Below are 19,263 nucleotides of genomic sequence, written 5' to 3'. Positions count from 1 at the left end.
TCACAGAGCCTGAGACAGGCCCTGCCTCGCTCTGCCACCAGCTCACTGTGTGACCTCGGGCAAACATTCAACCTTTCTGGGCCTCAGTTCCTTATCTTGAAAAAGAAGTGAGACAAGATAACATTCAGGACCCTTCCAACTGATGGCTTTAAAACTGAAGACATTCAAGTGGAGAGGAGGCTGGGGACAAACGCCCCCAAGTTTTAACAGTTCTTAGGGAAAGAAGGCACAGGACCCACAAGATATAAGGACAGGGCCTGTCTAGTTCGCGTCCCCAGGGCTGGCACAGGGCCTGGTAGGCACCCGGTAACCATCTGCTGGATGCACAGGTTGACGGGCCAGGAGATCAGCAGTGCAGCGGTGGCTTTCGCACTGAGCCTCCCAGCCACTCTGCTTCCACCCCCTCAGCACGGCAAGGATACAGCTGTGAGCACGGGCAGCGCGACCAGCCAGCCTTGGGAACGGCCTCTGCCTCTAACCACCTCCTCACAGACACTGCTGAAAAAGTCCAGCCCAGGAATGCTGCTAGCCTCGCAGCATCTCCCCTGGGCCTGTCATCACAAGGTAATTAGTTGCTTGAACAGGAAGGTTGCTTTGGAAAGAGGTGGGGGGCTTCTTACCCAGCCCCCAGAGCTGGAGACAAGGGAAGAGTAGGGGATGAGAAGGTGAATGGCACGCGCATTACTAAAGCCATGCAGTTCCCAACCTGTCTCTGCTCCCCCATAAGGCCCCTCACCTGCACAGGTCTGCTCCTCACCAGCAAATCGCAGGCTGCATCACCCATTCTCCTCTGAGAGGGTCCTCCACGCCCCCCCCATCTCGCCTGGGGCTGTTTTCAATGCTCATAAAGCTTTAGGAAAGGCACACATGCAAGCCCACCCCACCTGCACTATTGGGGGCACACTGGCTTTACTCTGCCTCTCCCACCCCCAGGCAGGGAATGGTGACACTGCGGGGATTTTAGGGCAAGTCTAGACAAGTGCTGCCCTGCTGTCGGTGGTTCTGCTCTGGGACAGAGGAAGGCCAAGGTGACTGCTCCAGCCCCGGTACCCTGGGCAGGTCACACTGATGTGAGATTCTTGGAGAGGGCTGCCAGCTGTGCCCAGGCTGCCAGCTCCCCCCACTCTCCCTGCTTGTGAAGGCTCAGGGCCCCAGGGGACTGATTTCTTCATATGTCTCCCAGATGTAAATCCTCCTCATAAGTATTTATGATGCCGCAGATTTAACATAATAAAACACTTGGCGATTATGGATGAGCCAGTCAGAGAAAGCCAGGGTTCTCCAGGAGGCGAGAAAAGGAGACATTTCAATTTCGTACATTAAATAAAAAGAGCTTAGCCCCAAACCGTCTTTCCACGGAGGCCTGGGAGCACGTCTCACATTGCTCTCGCTCCTCTCCTGGAGCCAGGAAAGGGCAAGGGCAGGCCTGGGGTGGGCTGGCCCCTTCTGGAGGGTGCCCTGTAATGCTCAGCCCTTAGAGCCAGCTCACCACCCAACCTGGTGGGGGTGCTGCCTAGGTGACCCATGGCCCCCACTGTAGACACACCCAGACCTTCCTAACCACCTCCTTCCTTCTAGCAGTGAGAAGCCAGGGTAGAGATGGGCTTAGTGAAGGTCTGCAGTGTGGCTCTGACTGCAGGGAGGGGCCGGCAACGCTGAGGAACTAGGAGGCAGGGGGCCAAGCACAGATGTGGGGGAGAAGGGTCCCATTTCCAATCCTGGCTTCACCCTCTTATGGGCCATGTGGCCTCTGTGAGCCTGTTTTCCCACCTGTAAAACAAAGAAATGTTTCCTGCTCTAGGCTGTTGCAAGGATTAGCGAGAACACCTCTAAAGAATATGGATGCTCAGGAGTGCTAATTACTCCTACTCAAGATTATTCTCCCAGGTCCCTGACTGGACCTTCCCTGCCACAGCTGACCCCGGTCCCAGACTGGCTGCCAACCTGCTGAACCTCCAACCACAGTGCCAGGAGGCAGTGCCAGGTAAGATGCCAGCTCAGGCCACCCCTTATTGGCTCTGTGGTCTTGGGCACATCTCCGGATGTCCACTTGGAAAATGGGTAATGTCAACTCCTTCCTGGGTTGCTGTGCACCCTAAATGATATAACAAGGGGGGCACCAGGAGTCACCCACTTGTTATGGTTCAGAGAGTGACTCCAGATCTAAAAGGGGGCAGGAGCTCTCATTAATGGGAGCCTGGGCTAACCCAGCTGGACAAACCCGTCCCCATGGCCAGCCGGTGGAGGGGGCAGAGAGGATCACGAGAGGCCTGGAGAGGAGAGAGGGCAGTGAGAGGCCAAGGGACTCCCCACATGGCTCTGTCACGTCTTCCTGTCGTCCTCTTCCATCCCCTTCCTCGCCTCATGCCTTCTCTTTTGAGTCACGACCAGGATCCCAGCTCTGCCCTCCAGGGGCTGACAGTGCCAAGGGGACACCTGGCTCTGCTCCTGCCTCCATTCCTCCACCTCCTCCAGGGCTGGGGTCTCTGGAGGCTACACCCCACCTGCTAGGACACGGAAAACAGCTCCATGGGCTGAGGGAGGCATGAGGAAGCAGGTTAAATGCCCTCAGGCCATCTGAGCACCGTCCTCCTCCTCGCTTTCCCAGCCTGCACTTTGGTCTTAAGATGAGTGCAAATTCTTCAACATTCTTCCCATCAGAAGTGGGGTCTATATGCCCTTGAAACCGAGGAGGCTTTGTGACTGCCTTGACCAGTCGAATACAGCAGAAGTGTCACCGTATGACTGCAGAGACTAGGTTACAAAACCCACATAGCTTCTGCCTTGTCTCTTGGAATACTTGTTCTTCAGTCATGATATGAAAAGTCCTAGTACCTGAGGCCAACATATGAGAGACCATGGGGACAGATGAGACAGACAGAGGGAAAGATGCCGGAGGAGGCCCAGCAGTTCAGGCCCTAGATGTCTGCAACCGCATGAGAGACACCAAGCCAGAGCTGCTAACTGAGTCTGCTGACTCCCAGAATCATGAGACACTAATTACTGTTATTGTTGTAAGCCACTATGCTTTGGGATCATTTCTGTGCAACAACAGATAATTGGCATAGCCCCATAGTATATTATGTTTGGAAAGACTGGTCTACCCAGGCTTACTTAGTACATATGAGGCACATGTGCTGCCCTCTTTAATACTGTGCTCAGAGCAGACATCATTAATCGATCACAGCACACACCCTGAGGCCAGACCTGTCTTAGAATCCTGTTCAACCAGAAATCCAGGCAGTCACTACAAATTGAACAGAGTTAGGTAAAACTCAGATTTGCCATCAGAGATCTAAGGTTTCAGTAGGCTGTGCCCAAGAAAAGTCCAAGCTTCTGAATAATAAAGCAGCCACTGTTATCACCTAGAGGTAGCTTAGGGGAAATGCAGGCAAAGGAGCTAGGGCTGTTGTCCTTGCAAACCTAAATAGAGAATGGACCACCAGAGCCACCCAGTGGGGTCTAAGTGCCATGTTAGTTTGCCTGGCTGTGTCCTAACTCGTTCCTTCTTCCGTGGTGCATCCAGATGGAGGCTCTCTCCCAGCCCTTCCTTCATTAACACAGTGTTAGAAGTTCCACGGTCGACACACAAGCTGGTGTTACCAGCTTAGCACTGTGACCCATTCCCACAGAGCCAGAGCAGGACTTGTGGGATGCCAGGCTCTTCGCTTCCTACTATTCTCTGAAATGCCTGGAAGACCAGCTTTCGTAAGCCTTGCTTCCTGGTCCCACCCCGCCATCCACGTGGTGTCTCCTGGCTGCAAAGCCTGCAGCCCAGGCAGCTATTGACAGACAGGCTCCCCCCTCCCCCCAGAGGAATGCGGAAGACACATTTCCCCACATGCTGCTTGCTGGCTGCTGACACAATGTCAGAGAGTGTGGCTAGAAAGTGCAAGTCCAGCTCCCTGACTGGGCATTCCATTGGCAAGGCCTCCAGGTAACTGATCTGACCTCTCAATCTTCACGGAGGAGTCCGAGCTGCCTGCCTTGCACTTTGGTGGCCACCATTAAATAAGCAGGCAGCAAAGCAGCAGCCGGGGGAAAAAAGAGGAGTGGGACAGGGTGGAAGTGAAGGTCAGGCCCGAGGCAGGAAAGTGGCCTACCTGTTGATAAGCAGGAAGTTCGCCACGAGGCACAGCACGGAGGGCACGGTGGAGGCGATGGAAAGGTAGCTCTCAAAGTAGTTCTGTAAGCACATAAGTGAGGAGGGCCCTGAGGTCACTCGGGATGGAGGAGAGCGCCCCCACCCGAGCACAGAGACAGGGCCCTTCTTGGTGGGTCTTCTCCCCGCTGTCTTCAGATACCTCCCAGTGATGAGTCAGTCTACTCCAGGACGGCATGGTCCTGCCACATGTCCAGCCTAAGATCAGTGACTCGGTCACTCAACAGACACCAGTATGAGCTGTGTTAACTGCTAGGAACATAACGAAGGAAAAGACATTGTCCTTGCCCTCAGAGAGGTCCCCAAGGCTCTGAAGCCCATGCTCCCTCCTAATCTACCTGCTCCCGCTGAGGGAGAGGCAATGGGAACAGGACTCAATGTGTGCCTACAAAGAAAATTTTCCCCTATCAGTCTTCTTAGCCCATTGTCAAATTTCAGAATTATCCAGATGGGTTTTGTTATGACTCAACCACATTCTCACTTTCTTGCAAACAAGTGAGGCCTCTTAGGAATACACCAAGCCCTGATTCCTGCAGGGAAACTTTGTTCTGACTCTGGATTGGCTTCCTCAATAGAGTTGCTACCCAAGGTCAAAGCCACTTTAGGAAGTGGCTCCTACACTGGCCAAGATGAGGGAAAAGGGCACTTTCCTGGAAGTAGTTTAGGGGTATCAGAGACAAAGAGTACATTAGGCCACAGACAAGACGAAGAAGTCCTCATGATAATGTGCTGGAACTTACAGTGAAGGAAGCTGTGTGACAATGGACGTGTTTTTCACAACTCAGAGAACTGTCTACTCATTAGGGTGGATTTTACTGTGTGTACCTTATATTTCAATATACCTGTCTTAAAAAAAAAAGAAGAACTGGACGGGGTTGACAGATCTTGGCTTTGGTCACTGCATGTCAAGCCATGGACCCCGGGTCAGTCATGATACGTTCTCAGCTGTGATAATGGCTCACATGTATTAAGCACTGAGTGTGTACCAAGGGCTTTATATAAATGATAGTGCTTATCCTAAGAAATAAAAAAGAAGCTGAGAATATTGTACTTTGGAAAGCTTATGCAACTGGACTGAACGGAGGAAATAGGCTCAGTTACAAATGTGCTGAGCTCAAAGAACAACTGTGCAAAACCCTTGCCGGCGTGCAAAGAACTCGGACAACTGTGGGGATCACGAGAGTCTAAGACCTGCTTCCTGCCCTTTAAGAGTGGAGGGTACCCCGCGTGTAAGACAAACTGTGAAGGTTTTTGTAACTTCTCCAAACGCCACAGGAAGAGATGTCAGAATGCTATGACTTTTTTTTTTTTGTCCCAAATCAGAAATAGGAGCAGTGAGTTCTAAGGGGGTTCCAGGTAGGGGAGTGGGGCGAATGGGGCTGAATCCTTGAGAGAACAGGAATGAGTGTGGGTTTGGGGAAAAGTCCAAGAGGAGGGGATTTGAGTCAAACCTTGAAAAAGAGGGTCCGATCTCTCCTTTCTGAGAGAGTTTGATTGCAATGTGGAGGCCTAGAGAGAAAGATGTCATAATGGGCTCCTCTCGTCTGAAGCACAAACCATTCCGCAGTCCTGGTTTAAGCCTGCAGAGTGCTTTGTGGTCTTTGAAATCTCTACCCTGAATGTAAGGTCATGGCGGCCTTGCAATTAAAATGATAATCACCGCTCATGTGGTCCATCAACCATGAGCCTTAGAAATAGCCTTCCTCCTTTGAGGTGTCACCTCATTGTTCCTGCCCTGATGGGCTCAGTAGAGCCTGGACTGGTCTGAGGCACTCAGTCAATTATATCTTGACACAGTTGTTGGGTCTACGTGAGGCCAGGCGGGCGCCAGGCGGGAGCCATGAGGGCCCCCAGGAACAGAGAGCTGCAGGTGGGGGCCGAGACGGCGCCCCATCCAGGACTCCAGTGAAGCCCCTTTCATTCAGTGGCTGCTCATTCCAGGGCAAGTCCACGCAGGACGACCACGGGGGATGCGGAACCTCTGTTTTTTGAGCAGGCTCAGGTTCCCTGAGGGTCTCAGGAATGAGGGTTTCCTAGGTAATTGAATGCTCTGGTTTGTCGCTACTTAAACAGAAAATTGTTCTGTTAATGTTGGAGAGCTTTTTAAATATTGACAACTGGGTGAGGCTATGGCTCCCTTTCTGGTGACTGAGCCCATTTCTCTGCTTTACAAAAAGCATGGCGGTGTGTGGGGGGGTGTGGAATGGACTTGACCTGCACCATCTTTCTAGGTACAGATCAGGGGCTGCAGACGGTGATGTGGGTTGACGCTGTACATCCCATGGAGTTTTTTGATTTTTTTTTTAACCAAATTCCTGACATACACATGTGGTGGTTTTTACTAATTATTTGCTGCTTTTGCGTATAGAGTTCTAGCAAAATGAGGTGTGATGGGCAGATTCTCCTAAGGTGGCCCCATGATCCTAGACTCCTGTGTTTCCATCCTGTGTGATCCCTTGCATGGAACGTGGGTGGAATCTGTGACTAGCTTACAAGCAAGAGGATACAGCAAAGCTGGCAGGTGCACATGGTGATGTGTCTGGGACTACGTCACACTTATCTTGCTGGACTCTTTTTCTCCTTTGATGTCTTAGGAGAGGCAAGTGGCTGGGCCAACGAACCCCACGTGGCAAGGACTGCAGGTGACCCCGAGTTGCTGACAGTGGTTTCTGGCCAACACCAAGCAAGAAACTGAGGCTCAGTCCAACGACTGCAAGGAATTGACTTCTGCCAACAACCCGTCATCCTGGACGTGATTCTTCTCCAGTCGAACCTCCAATGGGACCACAGCCCTGGCCAGCCCCTTAATGGCGGCCACGCGAGACCCTGAGCCAAGGACCCCGCTAAGCTGTGCCTAGACTCGTGGCGTCCAGCTACTGTGAGATAATAAACGTGTTCTTCTAAGCCACTAAATTTGTAGTATTTTGTTAACCACCAATAGATTCCTAATTAATGAGGGTTTCCAATAGCCAAGTTCCTACTAACCAGGGTTTTTCTGAGTGCTGCAGCCTTCCTGTTGCAATGGAAATCCAGTTCCTCAACAAAAACCGGGACAACAGAGCAAGATCTTTGACTCAACCGCCTGCCAGACATGAAAACTAATGTGTCTACCCATGAGGTGTACAGAGGTTATGCTTGCTGACCCCATCTTTCCCTTAGCTTTTCCTCATCAAATCCGGTGCTGAAATTGGGATCATTTTTGCAAGTGGCATACTTACACTGCTTTCAAAGAACTGGACTTAGTTACGTGCCACCCCAGAGCTGCTCATCTTGCCTGCCCCTCAGGCCATGTGCCTTGCTACTTGGTCTCATGGCCACAAAGCCACTGCCACCAGAGAGATGAGACACCTGTGCCCGCGCACTGCTGGGCTGTCCCCTCAGAGGCTCTTGCTCCCTGGGGGGCTGGGGGAGGGGCCAAGTAACATTCTCTGTAGGGTGGGGAGGCAGAACTTTGACGGATGAGAGGCAAGAGAAGGGCAGGAGATGAGAGAACTTGCTTGCCTTTCCTCTCCCCCAACCAACTGTTCTGAAATGTGGTGGGTCCATGTGGTGTCTCTGAAGACAGCCCCTGTGTCTGAGCAGGCAGCTGTGTGTGGTTGCAATGCTGTGGCCAGCCCAGAAATATCGTAGTCTGTATTTGTTCTCTTCCATCCCTGCCTCACTTCCCTTTTCCTGCACTCTTACTTCCCTAAGCCTGCACTCCCTGAGAGAGCGTTGGCACACAAGGTGTTACCTCAGTCTCTTTGGTAAGAAACATTCTACACTGAAGGGCCTCCATTCAATTCTTGATTACGCACTTTGCAGATCTGCAGCTGGCATTTCCTTCCTGGGTTCATCTCATTTTCTTCCAAGGGTGTTGGGGCTACCTTCTCCCGTTTTACACAAGGAAACATTAAGACATTTGAATACTGGTTCAAACTCATTGCAATTAGAATGGTAATGGAACTGCCCCCTCTAAAACAATCTATACCTTCCACCCCGTAGGGTGAGTTTATGTAACAGTGTTTTGGGATAATTCATGCCATAGTTCACCGTCACATGGGCCTGATTCCTGAGAGCTCCCTCAAAAGGCGCTGTTATTATCCCACCAGGCTCCCTACATGGTTGACAAACATGGCCTCTACCTCCAGAGGTGAACCCAAGGCCCCCAAGGCGAGCTCTGGCCACGGAGGAGTAGAGGAATGAGAAGGCCACCAGGGCAATGGCACTGGGCCACCTTGTATGACAGCGGAGGCTGTGTTCCGCACAACCCCAGGGGGCCTGCCCTATAGATTGCAATATGAATGGAGCCCCTCAGAGTTGTGCAACATGGCAGCCCTGCTTACACAGCCCATAGAAAACCTACAGCCCTGGGGGTCACTCTGGGCTTTCGTAACTGGAAGACCGTCTGAGATTCCGCTAGAAGGCAGAGCAGGACATTATGAGATGAGGAGGCCTCCCCGGGCTGGCGTCTCTGCCTCAGCAGGGAGACCCAGAGGCTGGCAACCCCATGTCCCTCAGCCCAGCTGGGTGGCCACTGTCCATCCAAATCAGCATCCCATCTCGTTTTAGCCCATCTTTTATTTACTGAGGATGTGGCAAGCCCCTGCCTGCCCAACACCATGCTGGTGTTTGGTGTACGAAATAGAAAAGGCAAAGTGCCCAGTGCCCCCAGGGAGCACGTGGTGTGGTGGGAACCTCCAATGGATACAAGGTGCGATAGAAGGGGGGGAGGTGGGGGCTGGGGACGCCCCACGGGAGTTCTCTGAGAGACTGGAGGAAGTGTGCCAGGCAGACTGGGAGGTGGGGTGCTGGTGGAGAGAGAAATAGCATTCCAAGAGGAGGGAACCGCATATGCCCAGGCACGGAGAGATGCTTCTTTGTCAACCCAAGTTTATTTGTTGGAACAAACTCCCTAATGCTTTCCTCAGCATCATTAGGAATCTGCTGAGCTGAGACAAACTGCACTGTTGTCCGTCCACTCAATCCAAACACTCAGGGGAAGAGACAGGAAAAGAGCGGTGGCACCCACCTTGCTCCCTCAGGGTGCTAATTAGAGACTGTGGCCCCATGAGTCACTATTCTGAATTTTCCAACCCAATGTGAGGTGAGGCCCAGCTCTGAGGAACAAAGAGAAAAACTGCTCCTCGAAAGTCTCATTTAATCTCCCTGCCCTCCACTATCTCCCCTGTTCTCTGCGACTACCTGGGGCTCAGGAGAGCTCAGCACTTGGCTTCTAGCAGCAGTAGGTCATCAAAGGTCATCCTGGGCACCTGTGAGGTAACCCAAGTACAGAAATGGAAGCCCCACAGAGTTCCAGGTAACTGACATTTGAACAAAGCCGCTTACATGTTGCTTGCACAGACCTCAGGGCATTTGCTCTTCACACAGCCTGTAAGAGGAAGGCAGAGCTGGATTGCTCCCATTTTACAGATAAGAAACCTGAGGCTCACAGAGGTAGATGATTGCACAGAGGGGCACACCTGGCAAGTTCTGGGGGCAGAATCTTCTAATGCAGGGCGGGGCAGGGCAGGGCGGGGCGGGGCAGGGCAGGGCAGGGCAGGGCAGGGCAGGGATGGGGTGGAGAGGTATTTATCATCTTGCCACCAACTACTCTAGCCGAGGCAGCCTTCCTCACAGACACACAAGCCCAAACACTGTCACCGGGATTGCACCATGTCACTTGGATGCCCAGTGGCTGGGACTGCCAGCCCACATGCCTTCCCAGCAGTGAGTGGGGACCAGTTTGAGGGGTGTGAGGTTCCATTAGGATGGCGTCTTCCCTCTGCCCTAGGCCTTAAGAACAGGGGACCTGGCCAAACCAGCAAATGATGGGGTTTTGCTCGCCTCTGCCTGTTAACTCTCTCTTCTCCTTAAACCCCACTGTCCATTCCCCTGAGCATTTCCACAGGCCTGTGGATCTGAATTGTATTAAAAGGGAAAAAAAAGATTAAGAGAAAAGCCCTCACTTCTGTCAGCCGCCCAAAATGGATGGACACGGTCCACTGATAAGGACAGACCATGTTAAAGAGGATATTATAGCTGGGAAGCACCAGGCAGGCTTCTAGCTTCTCTTTGGATTGTGCAAACCCAGCAAAGCCCCCCAGGTTGAGTGGAGGGGGGCTCAAAACCCAGCCTGTGGCCAGAGCCTGGCCCAGGGGCACCTGGTGCCAGAGGCCCCGCCAAGTGCCAGAGAGGAGTGGAGAAGCTGCTTGTGGCCTGAGCACAGGGCACGTGATTCACTGCACTAGAAATGAGAAAATTCATTTTCATCAGTTATACTCTGGCCCAGTTTGTGAACACCAGGAAAGGGGAGAGACGCTCTTCAAACACAATTTAAAAACCCACCGGAGCCAGCTGGCCAAATGTGAGGCCCATTTTATGACAGGGAACATTTCCTCTCCTCTGCCATGCTGAGAGGCTCCGTGCTAAGCATCTCTTCTGGAAGAATTTAATTCTGGGCTCAGAGTCCAGGTAAAGAGGTTTCTTCGGGCAGGGAGGCCCCAAAATGAGCCTGTTTATCTCTGGCAGGCCCTGGTTAAGCTTCTTCTCCCCTGAATGCCATTTGGGCACTTTGAAATAAGTGCAGGAAATTAGTCACGAGTTGTGGCAGATGAGCTCGGTGCCCGGGCGCCTGGCAGCTTCGGCGAGGCAGCTTTGTGCAGCCCCCACATCAAGAGCGAGGCAGCAGAGGCAGCCGGGCTCCTGCAGGGTGAGAGAAAAAGCGATTCAAGCCTGGGGGTGGCAGCTCAAGGCAGCAAAGCGTTACCTGGATCACAGGGGCATGAAATTAGCAGCAGCGAGCAGGCTGAAGCCAGTAATAGTTTGCCATTGCAAACTTGCTGCTCTCGGAGAGCCAAGTTCTGTGGCCTGGGATGTCGCAGGGGAGGCACCCTCACCCTGGCATGGGCCGAAGTCCTTCCTGGGCAGGCTAAGAAGTGAGAAGGCGGCAGGTGTCCCCACAAAAGCTGCAGCTGGCATCCTATCTGCAGGTTCCTAGGCCCCATGTTTGGGGCACTGGCCCAGGAAAGCTAATGGTGTGTGGCTGGGGGCATGGATGAGTGGAGAGGGCCACTGGGCAGCGTGGCAGGGGCAGTGCCTGTCCCAGGGGCCATGCAGGTAAGGGAAACAGGATCCAGATCAACCTAGGTGTGACAGGGTGGCCAGGGGCCCAAGAGCAGAACAAAGCCAGGGTGAGAATCAGATAAGGCCTGGCAAGGAGCTGGCCAGACAGACCCAGCCACTCTCAGGACGGAGCCCCCATCAGCCTTCTGATGCTTGGTGATCTTCAGGCCCAGAATGCCTGGGGCCTCTCTAATTCTTGCTCTTTAAAAGCTTGGATGGGATGGTGGGCTGACCCCCCGCGACTAGACTGAGAAAGGCAACTGGACTTGGAGCTGAGCTGCGCCCTCCGCAACTAAGATTGAAGGACAACAAATTGACTTGGAGCTGATGGGTCCTGGGAAAAACACACTGTTCCCCAACAAAGTCCTGGAAATACACACTGTTCCCCTTCCCCGATAAAATCGTGTGTTTTTTTTTAAATAATAAATAAAAGCAAGCTTGGAGTTCCTCCCCAGCCGCGGTCCTTTTTCACGTCTCCTTTGGAATCCCCACCAGAGGATAAGCAGAGTTCCTGAGGTTTTCTGAAATAAGCCTCCCCACATCCCCTCTCCTCTGTGTAAAGCTTCTGGGGGCACTTCTCTCCTCTTGGCAAGAAGGTGCTCTTCCAACACCTAAGCTGCCTTCTGAGAGACATGCACGATGAATTCTCAGCTTCCCTGCCTGCATCTTCTCTCTCTCCTTCACTGCTGCTCCTTCCTTCTCTTCTGGCTAAGGGGCTCGCTCAGGTCTTCCTTGGGCAAAGAAAAAAGTCCTTTGACTTTGCTGCCTCCGGTCCCTCCTTCCCTTTGCAGCCATGCCCGCCCTCCTCCCTCCTAAGGACGTACCCCTCCTCGGCGGCTCTGGGGAACACTCCTTCAAAGGGTCCTCTTTGCAGCCCACCCATCACTGAAGCCTGGTCAGCCTTCACGCTCCTGACACCACATGCCACCCCGACTATAACGGGTTGAATAGTGTCTCCCCAAAATTCATGTCTGCCTAGCACCTCAGAATGTAACCTCCTCTGGAAATAGGGTCTTTGCAGATTTAATTAGCTAAGTTAAGCTGAGGTCACAGTGGATCAGGGTGAGTCCTAAATCCAATGACCGGTATCCTTATAAGGAGAGTGGACACAGAGGCAGAGACTGGAGTTTTGCTGCCACAAGCCAAGGATGCTGAGGATGCTGGGAGACCTGGAAACAGGGACGGTTCTTCCTAGCGTCTTTGGGGAGTGGAGCACGGTCCTGCTGGCCCCCTGAGCTTGGACTTCTAGCCTCCAGAACTGTGAGAATACAATCCCTGCTGTTCTAGGCCACCCAGGTTGAGGTGCCATTATGGCAGCCACAGGGAACCACATCACACCTTCCCTCCCACTTGGACATAACGTCCTACCTCCCCACCCCTCTCCTCAGCAGCTCAGTCCACCTCTGCTCTCTCTGCCACCAGAGGGACACCCTGAGCCCAGCCTTAGTTTCCTCCTTTCCTAGGTCCTGCCTGTGCTACATATAATCTGGCCTTGGGAAGCTTGCTCCCCTGGCTCCAAAGACCTCCAGGCCTCCCTCGGTCCCTGCCTCCGGAACATTTTCCACTGCCTGCCAGACCTCCATCCTCAGTGGCGTGCTGAGCCCAAGCTCCCAAATCAAAAGCTTTGAAGAGAAGAACCCCAAGCATCACCTCCTGGGGCTCCATGGCCAACCCTCCTTTCTTCACGTCCCCTCTTCAAGCTCCTTTGGGTGCCCTTCACCCTCACCCAAGTCAGTCACGTGGAACCACATCCCCGTCACCTGACTAGGGCTCATGTTCCCAGCCCATCCCCCACCTGCTGGCCCTGCTGTCAGCCACTCCCCCAGGTTCCTGCCTTCACTCAAGGGCTGCCCTCCTCTGCCTCCCTGACTCCAAGCCATGCCCTTTCCTTGCCAGCCTCACAGGGCCCAGCTGCTACCCCCGCTTCCCCACAGAGCCATGCCTCCTGGTCCCGCCTCGGAGCTCCTCAGTGCATCGTACCCTCTCTTTTGGACCTTTCTCAGGACACCTTGGGGACTCTCGTTTGGATAAATGATGGGAGAGGTGGAGGTGAGGGAGACGGGGAGACTAAGGGATGGTCTCCAGTAGCGGACGGACGAGAGGTGTTTGCTTCAGAAGGCCCGAGGGAGCTACGGAAGGCCTCTGAATGGCAGAACGCTATGGTTAGGGCAAGGCAGAGAGGGGCCGGAAGTAGGAGGCAGTGGCTGTGCACTTATCCATTTATTTATTCACTCACGAAATATTAAAGGCAGTTGGACTTCCAGAGTTCATTCCCTTACTCGGCAGGTAATGGGTGAGCACCTTATATTTGCCCAACCTGTGTTACAGGATGAGGATGCAATGATACTCTAGTGATGGAGGCAAAAAAATGAGTCAACAGCAAGTCAGGGAGGAAAAAAAGGCTGCAAGTGACAATAAATGCAACAACAAGAAAACAGAGCCTAATGGGGGAACTGATGTTGGCGAGGGTAGTGAGATACGACCTCTTGAAGGAGGTGGCGTCTGAACAGAGACCCAGGGATAAGTCATGTGAGAGGTGACGGGGAATGCTTTCTGGACAGAGGGAATAGCATATAGTTGGCCCTGAAGCAGGAATCAGCTTGGTGCGTTCAAGCAACTGGAAAGCCAGGGTGAGCGTGGAATACAGAGAGTGAGGGAGAGAGGGATGGGGCACCAGGCTGGAGGCAGGGGCAGGGCTGGGCGCCCACTCTCAGCACACACTCATTGAGCCCTCCCCACGCTCTGCTATTCTGAGTGCTTTTCCCATATTTACTCCCTCGATTCTCACAACACCCCTTTGAGGGAAGATTCATGTTGCAAATGAGGAAACTGAGGCTCAGAGAGGTCAGATACTTGCCCAAAGTCACACAGCTCAAACCCAGCCTGCTGTCCCCAGAGCTTGCGCCCTAACTTGGCACAGTGGGTAGACTCCTATTGTGTATCTTAAAGAGATCACCTCTGCAGCCTCCATGGAAAATTGATGGGAAGGGGTGCTCTGGGAGTCAGTGGCCAGTGAGGCTGAGTGAGGCCAGGCGGACAGCCGTGGAGGGGAGAGTTAAAGACACCTGAGTCACTTCAGAGGTAGAATTGACAGGACTTCCTGACCGACTGAATGTGGGGCAGAAGGACAGAAGGAAATAAAGGGTAACCCTTCAGGCTTGACCAACTCGGAGTAAGTAGGGTGTGCTATGGACTGGGCAGGGAAGGGTGTCTGCTCGAGTGTAGTGTGAGGGTACCAGGTAAAATAATGACCCCACAATGAGATTCCACAGGCCTGCATGCAGGACCATGGGGTAAAGCCCTGGGATGGGGGTCTGTCCCCTCTCTCCCCACCAGCCCAGCACCAACAGGACAGGCCCTCCACAAACACGAACTGATTAACTCATCATTCTGCACGAATGTGTGGCGCTCAATAGATATTCTAGGCACAGAGAATTTACAAGTTCCCACTTTCCTGGAACTGATGGTCTGGTCAAGGAGACAGCTGGCAAATGCATAAACAAATAAACAGATAGCATGTCCAGCAGTGATAAGTGTCAGGAAGAGAAATTAAGCAGGGCAAGTCCCTCTGTCACAGATCCCAGGACACTAGGGCAAGAACTATAAGGGAGCATCTCGTTCAGGGGTCGGCAACCCACCTGCCCCCGGGGTCAAATGTGCACCTCGGGTTTTTGTAATTGCTGGAAAACGGTCCCTTCCACTACTTGTTTACAGATTATCTATGGTAGCATTCGCTCTACAAGGCAGAGTTGAGCAGCTGCAAGAGATCGTGTGGCCCACAAGCCTAAAATATTTATCATCTGGCACTTTACAGAAAAAGTGTGCCAACCTTGTTCTTGTTTCTTAAATAAGGAAACGGAGCCCCAACTCACCCAGCAAATTTGAAACCAAGTCAGACACAGAGCCCAGCTCTCCTGAATCCCAGATCTTCCTACCACAAAGGGGGAACACAAAAAAGGGGAACATCATTTCTGTCCACCTTCCACCCCCTCCTCCATCAAACCTTCGCCAGGCTCCCTGACAAGGGGCCGAGCTGGCCTCTGATTTTCATCCTTTTTGTTCCCCCTACGCACCCGCAGACTAGAACCTTAGTAGGCAGAGAAGTGGCTCAGAAACGGAGAGAGGGAAGGGTCAGAAAGACAGGGAGCCCCGTAAATGCACAAACAAGGGATCCCGACCTCTAAGGGGTGAGAGCTGACTGGAGCTCCGTCACTGCCGATGCTCAAGCCAGCCTGTTGTTCCTCTTCTACAGCCTGGCCATGTGGTCGGGACAGGAAGAGGCCTTCCAAGAAACTCCCCACCTCCTCACACAGCCCTCAGCTGACTGGGGCAGCTTCTGCAATCCCCAGAGGGCCAACATGTGTCATGCTGCATCCCAGGGACAAGGGTGGGAGTACCAGGCTCTGCAGCATGTGGGTACAGAGCAGGTATTCTGGGGGTGCTCTAGCTGGTCTCTGCAGAAGGACACCCAGGAGCACCACCAAGAAGAAGGGGTCTTCAGTAGACCCAGCGGACACTTCTTCACCCAACATGCCATCTCCCCTAGGGGGAGGCTTTCTCTTTGGAGGTCCACCTGTGCCGAAAACCACGAAACCCCATCAGCTGTTATAGGCCTTCAGTGCACGCCAGCGTGCACACACACACACACATAACACAAATACACATACGCACAGAGCAGCCCCAAGATACCAGCAAGGGCCCCTCCACCCCCAAACCGCTCCCAGACAATGATCCCCGTAACAAAGGCACCAGCCACAGACTCCAATTTGGTTCTGCTCTCTGGGTACTAGCGGTGATCAATCACGTTAAGGAGACACTCGAGCACTTAAGGCTCAGGCCATGTTCTAATTTGTCGAGGAAATCGCCTCTGGATTCTAAGGACGAGCGTGGGAGGAAATAAAATCGAAGGGGGAGGAGGAGCGATCGATAGCCCAGGAGGACCAGGGAGCAAGGCACAGGTGGGGGGATCGGGCCGTGAGCACACGGGGAGAAAATAAAAAGAGAATTCGAGAAGTCTGAGGCCACCAAAGCATGACTGACAGCGTTTCAAGTAGGGCTTTTTCTCTCCCTCTGCAGGAGGCAGCTCGAGCTAAAAACAGAAGAAAAAGCCATCACAGGTATATTTACTAGGAATGGCATGCTGGCTGGGTCTGCATTTAGCAGCAGAGGGTGGACAAGGGAATTAAAAAAAAAAAAAGCTTACTTTTGGTTCTAATTTTTAAAAATGATTTAGAGTAGCCATCCACACTAACCCAAGCCACTGGGCAGCTGGGCAGAGGGACCAGCCCTCTACTTGGGGGCCACTCACCCACACCCTGTGCAGGAAGCCCGCAGCTCCACTCTATCCTGCCTGACCCCTAGACTAACCCGCCATCTCCTTTTCTGGGACAACAGGGCTCGGGCAAAGTCCTGCTTTAATACGTTGTCATGGGTTGGGGGAGGGGTGTTTCACTCACTTAGCAGCATTCTTTGGAATTCTGCTCTTAGAAAGTACATTGCCAAATGTTGTCTACGCAGCTCTTCCATTTGGAGAGATCCGAGTTACGCTTAGGAGAGTCATGATCCAGCTACACGCAGAAGGGCGCACATATCTCAAGGAACAGCATGTGGCAAGAGGAGGCAGCTCCCGGATACCTGCCCCCTGCCAGCTGGCCGCATCAGGAGCATCTGGCAGCAGTGGCCAGGCCCACCCTGGCAGGAGGAGCCAGCAGGGCAGGGTCTGAGATTCTGGGTATTTGCCAAGTGCCCCAGAAAATATGATGCCAATTCAGATACCCCTGGGTTGGCTGCACCCTCCACCTCTTGTCTTGTGTGTGTAGCCCCATGGCACCAGCATGTTATTTAGTGCCTCCACTTTCCTGCTCTGTAGAATGAGGGCAAAATGCACCCTCGTGCCCGGCTGTGAGGTTAGACGCAATCAGGTGGAACGTGGTTCTTCAAATCACAGGTTGCAACCCACTAAAGGGTATGAAATCCACTCAATGGGTTAGGCCCAGAACAGCATTTCATTTGCTGTTTGGCTGCCTTCTGTCCTAGTCCTAAAGATGAACTGTTCCGCATGCTTTTCTGGGACCCCCCTCCACTGTGCACCTGAGCCCAGGCCCTGTCTGCTTACAGCTCTCACTCAGCTGTGCGTCCTCTTCTTCCTCAGCACCTGTTTCTCCCTCTCTGCTGGACCGTTCACATTGAGCACACACACTGGCTGCTATTTCTCCTGTATTAACAACAAAACCAAACCAGAAAATCGGTACCCTTCTCGACCACACTTCCCCTGTAACTCCTGCCTCACTGTCTAGAATGAGAGTTTCAAAGCAAAATTCCTAGAGATAGTTCCCCAGGCTTGCTGTCTCCAAGGTCCCTCCGCCATTCTCTGGCTCACAGTCTCAGGTCCAGCTTCCGCTCCCTCCCCCACGACACTGCTCCCAAGGCCACGAAGGACCTACACAAGTTTAAAATCCAAAGGCAGACTCTCCATACTTAGTCTGGGTGGCTTATAAGCCACTTACAGGATCAGCACAGATGACCGCGTGCCTCCCCTTGAAAACTACAATCAGAAATTTTTTTGAAGTATAGATGCTGCTTCATGAAACTGTTGTTTCCCTTATGAACATGTAGGTTTTGCACATTGGTGAAATGTGCCCTGGAGTCAAGAGCCGTCTGAAAACACCTGAAAACACGGACATGGAGCCCTGGATTCAAAGCATGGAAAACATGGGTGCAGATGGTCTGGTGTGAGTCCCAGGTGTCACTTACTTTGTGCCTGGGAACAAATGATTTACATGTTTTGAGCCATGGTTTCCTGCCCTGTAAAATGGGTATAATAATACCCACCCCTTAGGGCTTAGGAAGGACCAAAAGAGACCATGAAAATAAAGCCGCTGGCACACAGAGGTTGCTTAATAAATACTGTGGAATGAATGGACAAACCAGTGCCCTTAGCACAGTGGCTGGCACATGTCAAGGCCGTGAATGTTACCAGGACTCAGCAGTCTTCGCACAGCAGCTACCATGTGGGAGGTATCAGGACTTCTCTCCTAGCGATCTCTGGTGTGCTCTGGAAATGCTGCCAGAGGTTCTGTGTGCACAGAGGCCCAGGGGCCACACAGCAGGTGACGGTGCTGCTAGGACAGGCGCTGAATGAAGTCCTGCTCCCAGGCTTTCAGAGGTAAATTACCCGCTGCTCTTAAAACTCTGGGAGGAGGTCAGGCTCCATTCCCTGATCCACCACAGAGAGGTGACTGGTCCTCAGGCGATAGCAGCACAGTGGAGTGGAGGCCAGGACACCTCCCTGAAGGGTTTGCCTCGCCTCCGTCTTCATGGCTTCACTTTCTCTCGCTTGTATCACCCCAGGTGCCAGGACATTCACCTCAGGGCCCCATCGGCCCTACTGCTCCCTTTCCAGGAGCCTGAGAAATGGGAAGAGAATGGCTATGCAGACCCCGAGCTCCCCCCAGAGGGAGCATTTACCCAGAGGAAGGGCCATCATCACTGGCGCGATCAGTCATGCCCATTGGGGACTGAGCAGTGAGCCACAGCACAGACACAGAGAGGAATTCAGCAAGCCTGAAGCATTTAGACAAGCACCAGAGCCTGCATCCACTTCCCTGTGTAAGGGTCCCAGCGAGGAGCACCCCCTCTCTGAAGCAGTGAGGCCAAGGAAAGCCATTCCTTGGACTTCCAGCAGGGAGGCTGCTCTAATTCTCCAAGGAGGAAAGCCCCGCCCACGCCCCCCCACTGCTAACGTTGGCAACCTGTACTGCAGGAAGTCCTTCCAGAGGGCTCACCTAAGTCTCTCGTGATGCAGCCTAAGCCCCTTCAAAGAGCGCTCTGGTGGAAGCACAGAACAGCTGCTCATCAACCCCCTAGTGGTAACCTTTCACTTGGATCATGTGGCTGCATGTGGCCTCACCTGGCGAGCTTAATGATGCTTCTTCCAAGGCCCCTCCTTAGATTGCATCAGAATTGGGTGTGTAGCTTTAAAAGTTCCCCAGGTGATT

General features: G+C 52.9%; 1 protein-coding gene across 1 annotated transcript in view; it reads right to left on the bottom strand.

Annotated features, from left to right (window-relative positions):
• SLC29A3 (solute carrier family 29 member 3) overlaps positions 1-19,263 on the bottom strand; it is a 42,534-nt gene that overhangs the window by 13,967 nt on the left and 9,304 nt on the right. Inside the window, exon 3 of the mRNA XM_019745985.2 lies at positions 4,104-4,186. Within this exon, the coding sequence (XP_019601544.2) occupies positions 4,104-4,186 (83 nt within the window). The remainder of the gene's footprint in view (positions 1-4,103; positions 4,187-19,263) is intronic.

Source organism: Rhinolophus sinicus, linkage group LG07 (genome assembly GCF_036562045.2).
Source record: "Rhinolophus sinicus isolate RSC01 linkage group LG07, ASM3656204v1, whole genome shotgun sequence".
In the NCBI taxonomy this organism is placed as follows: Eukaryota; Metazoa; Chordata; class Mammalia; order Chiroptera; family Rhinolophidae; genus Rhinolophus; species Rhinolophus sinicus.
Note: the sequence above shows the minus strand (reverse complement) of the source record. Positions and strands in the feature narration are given on the sequence as shown.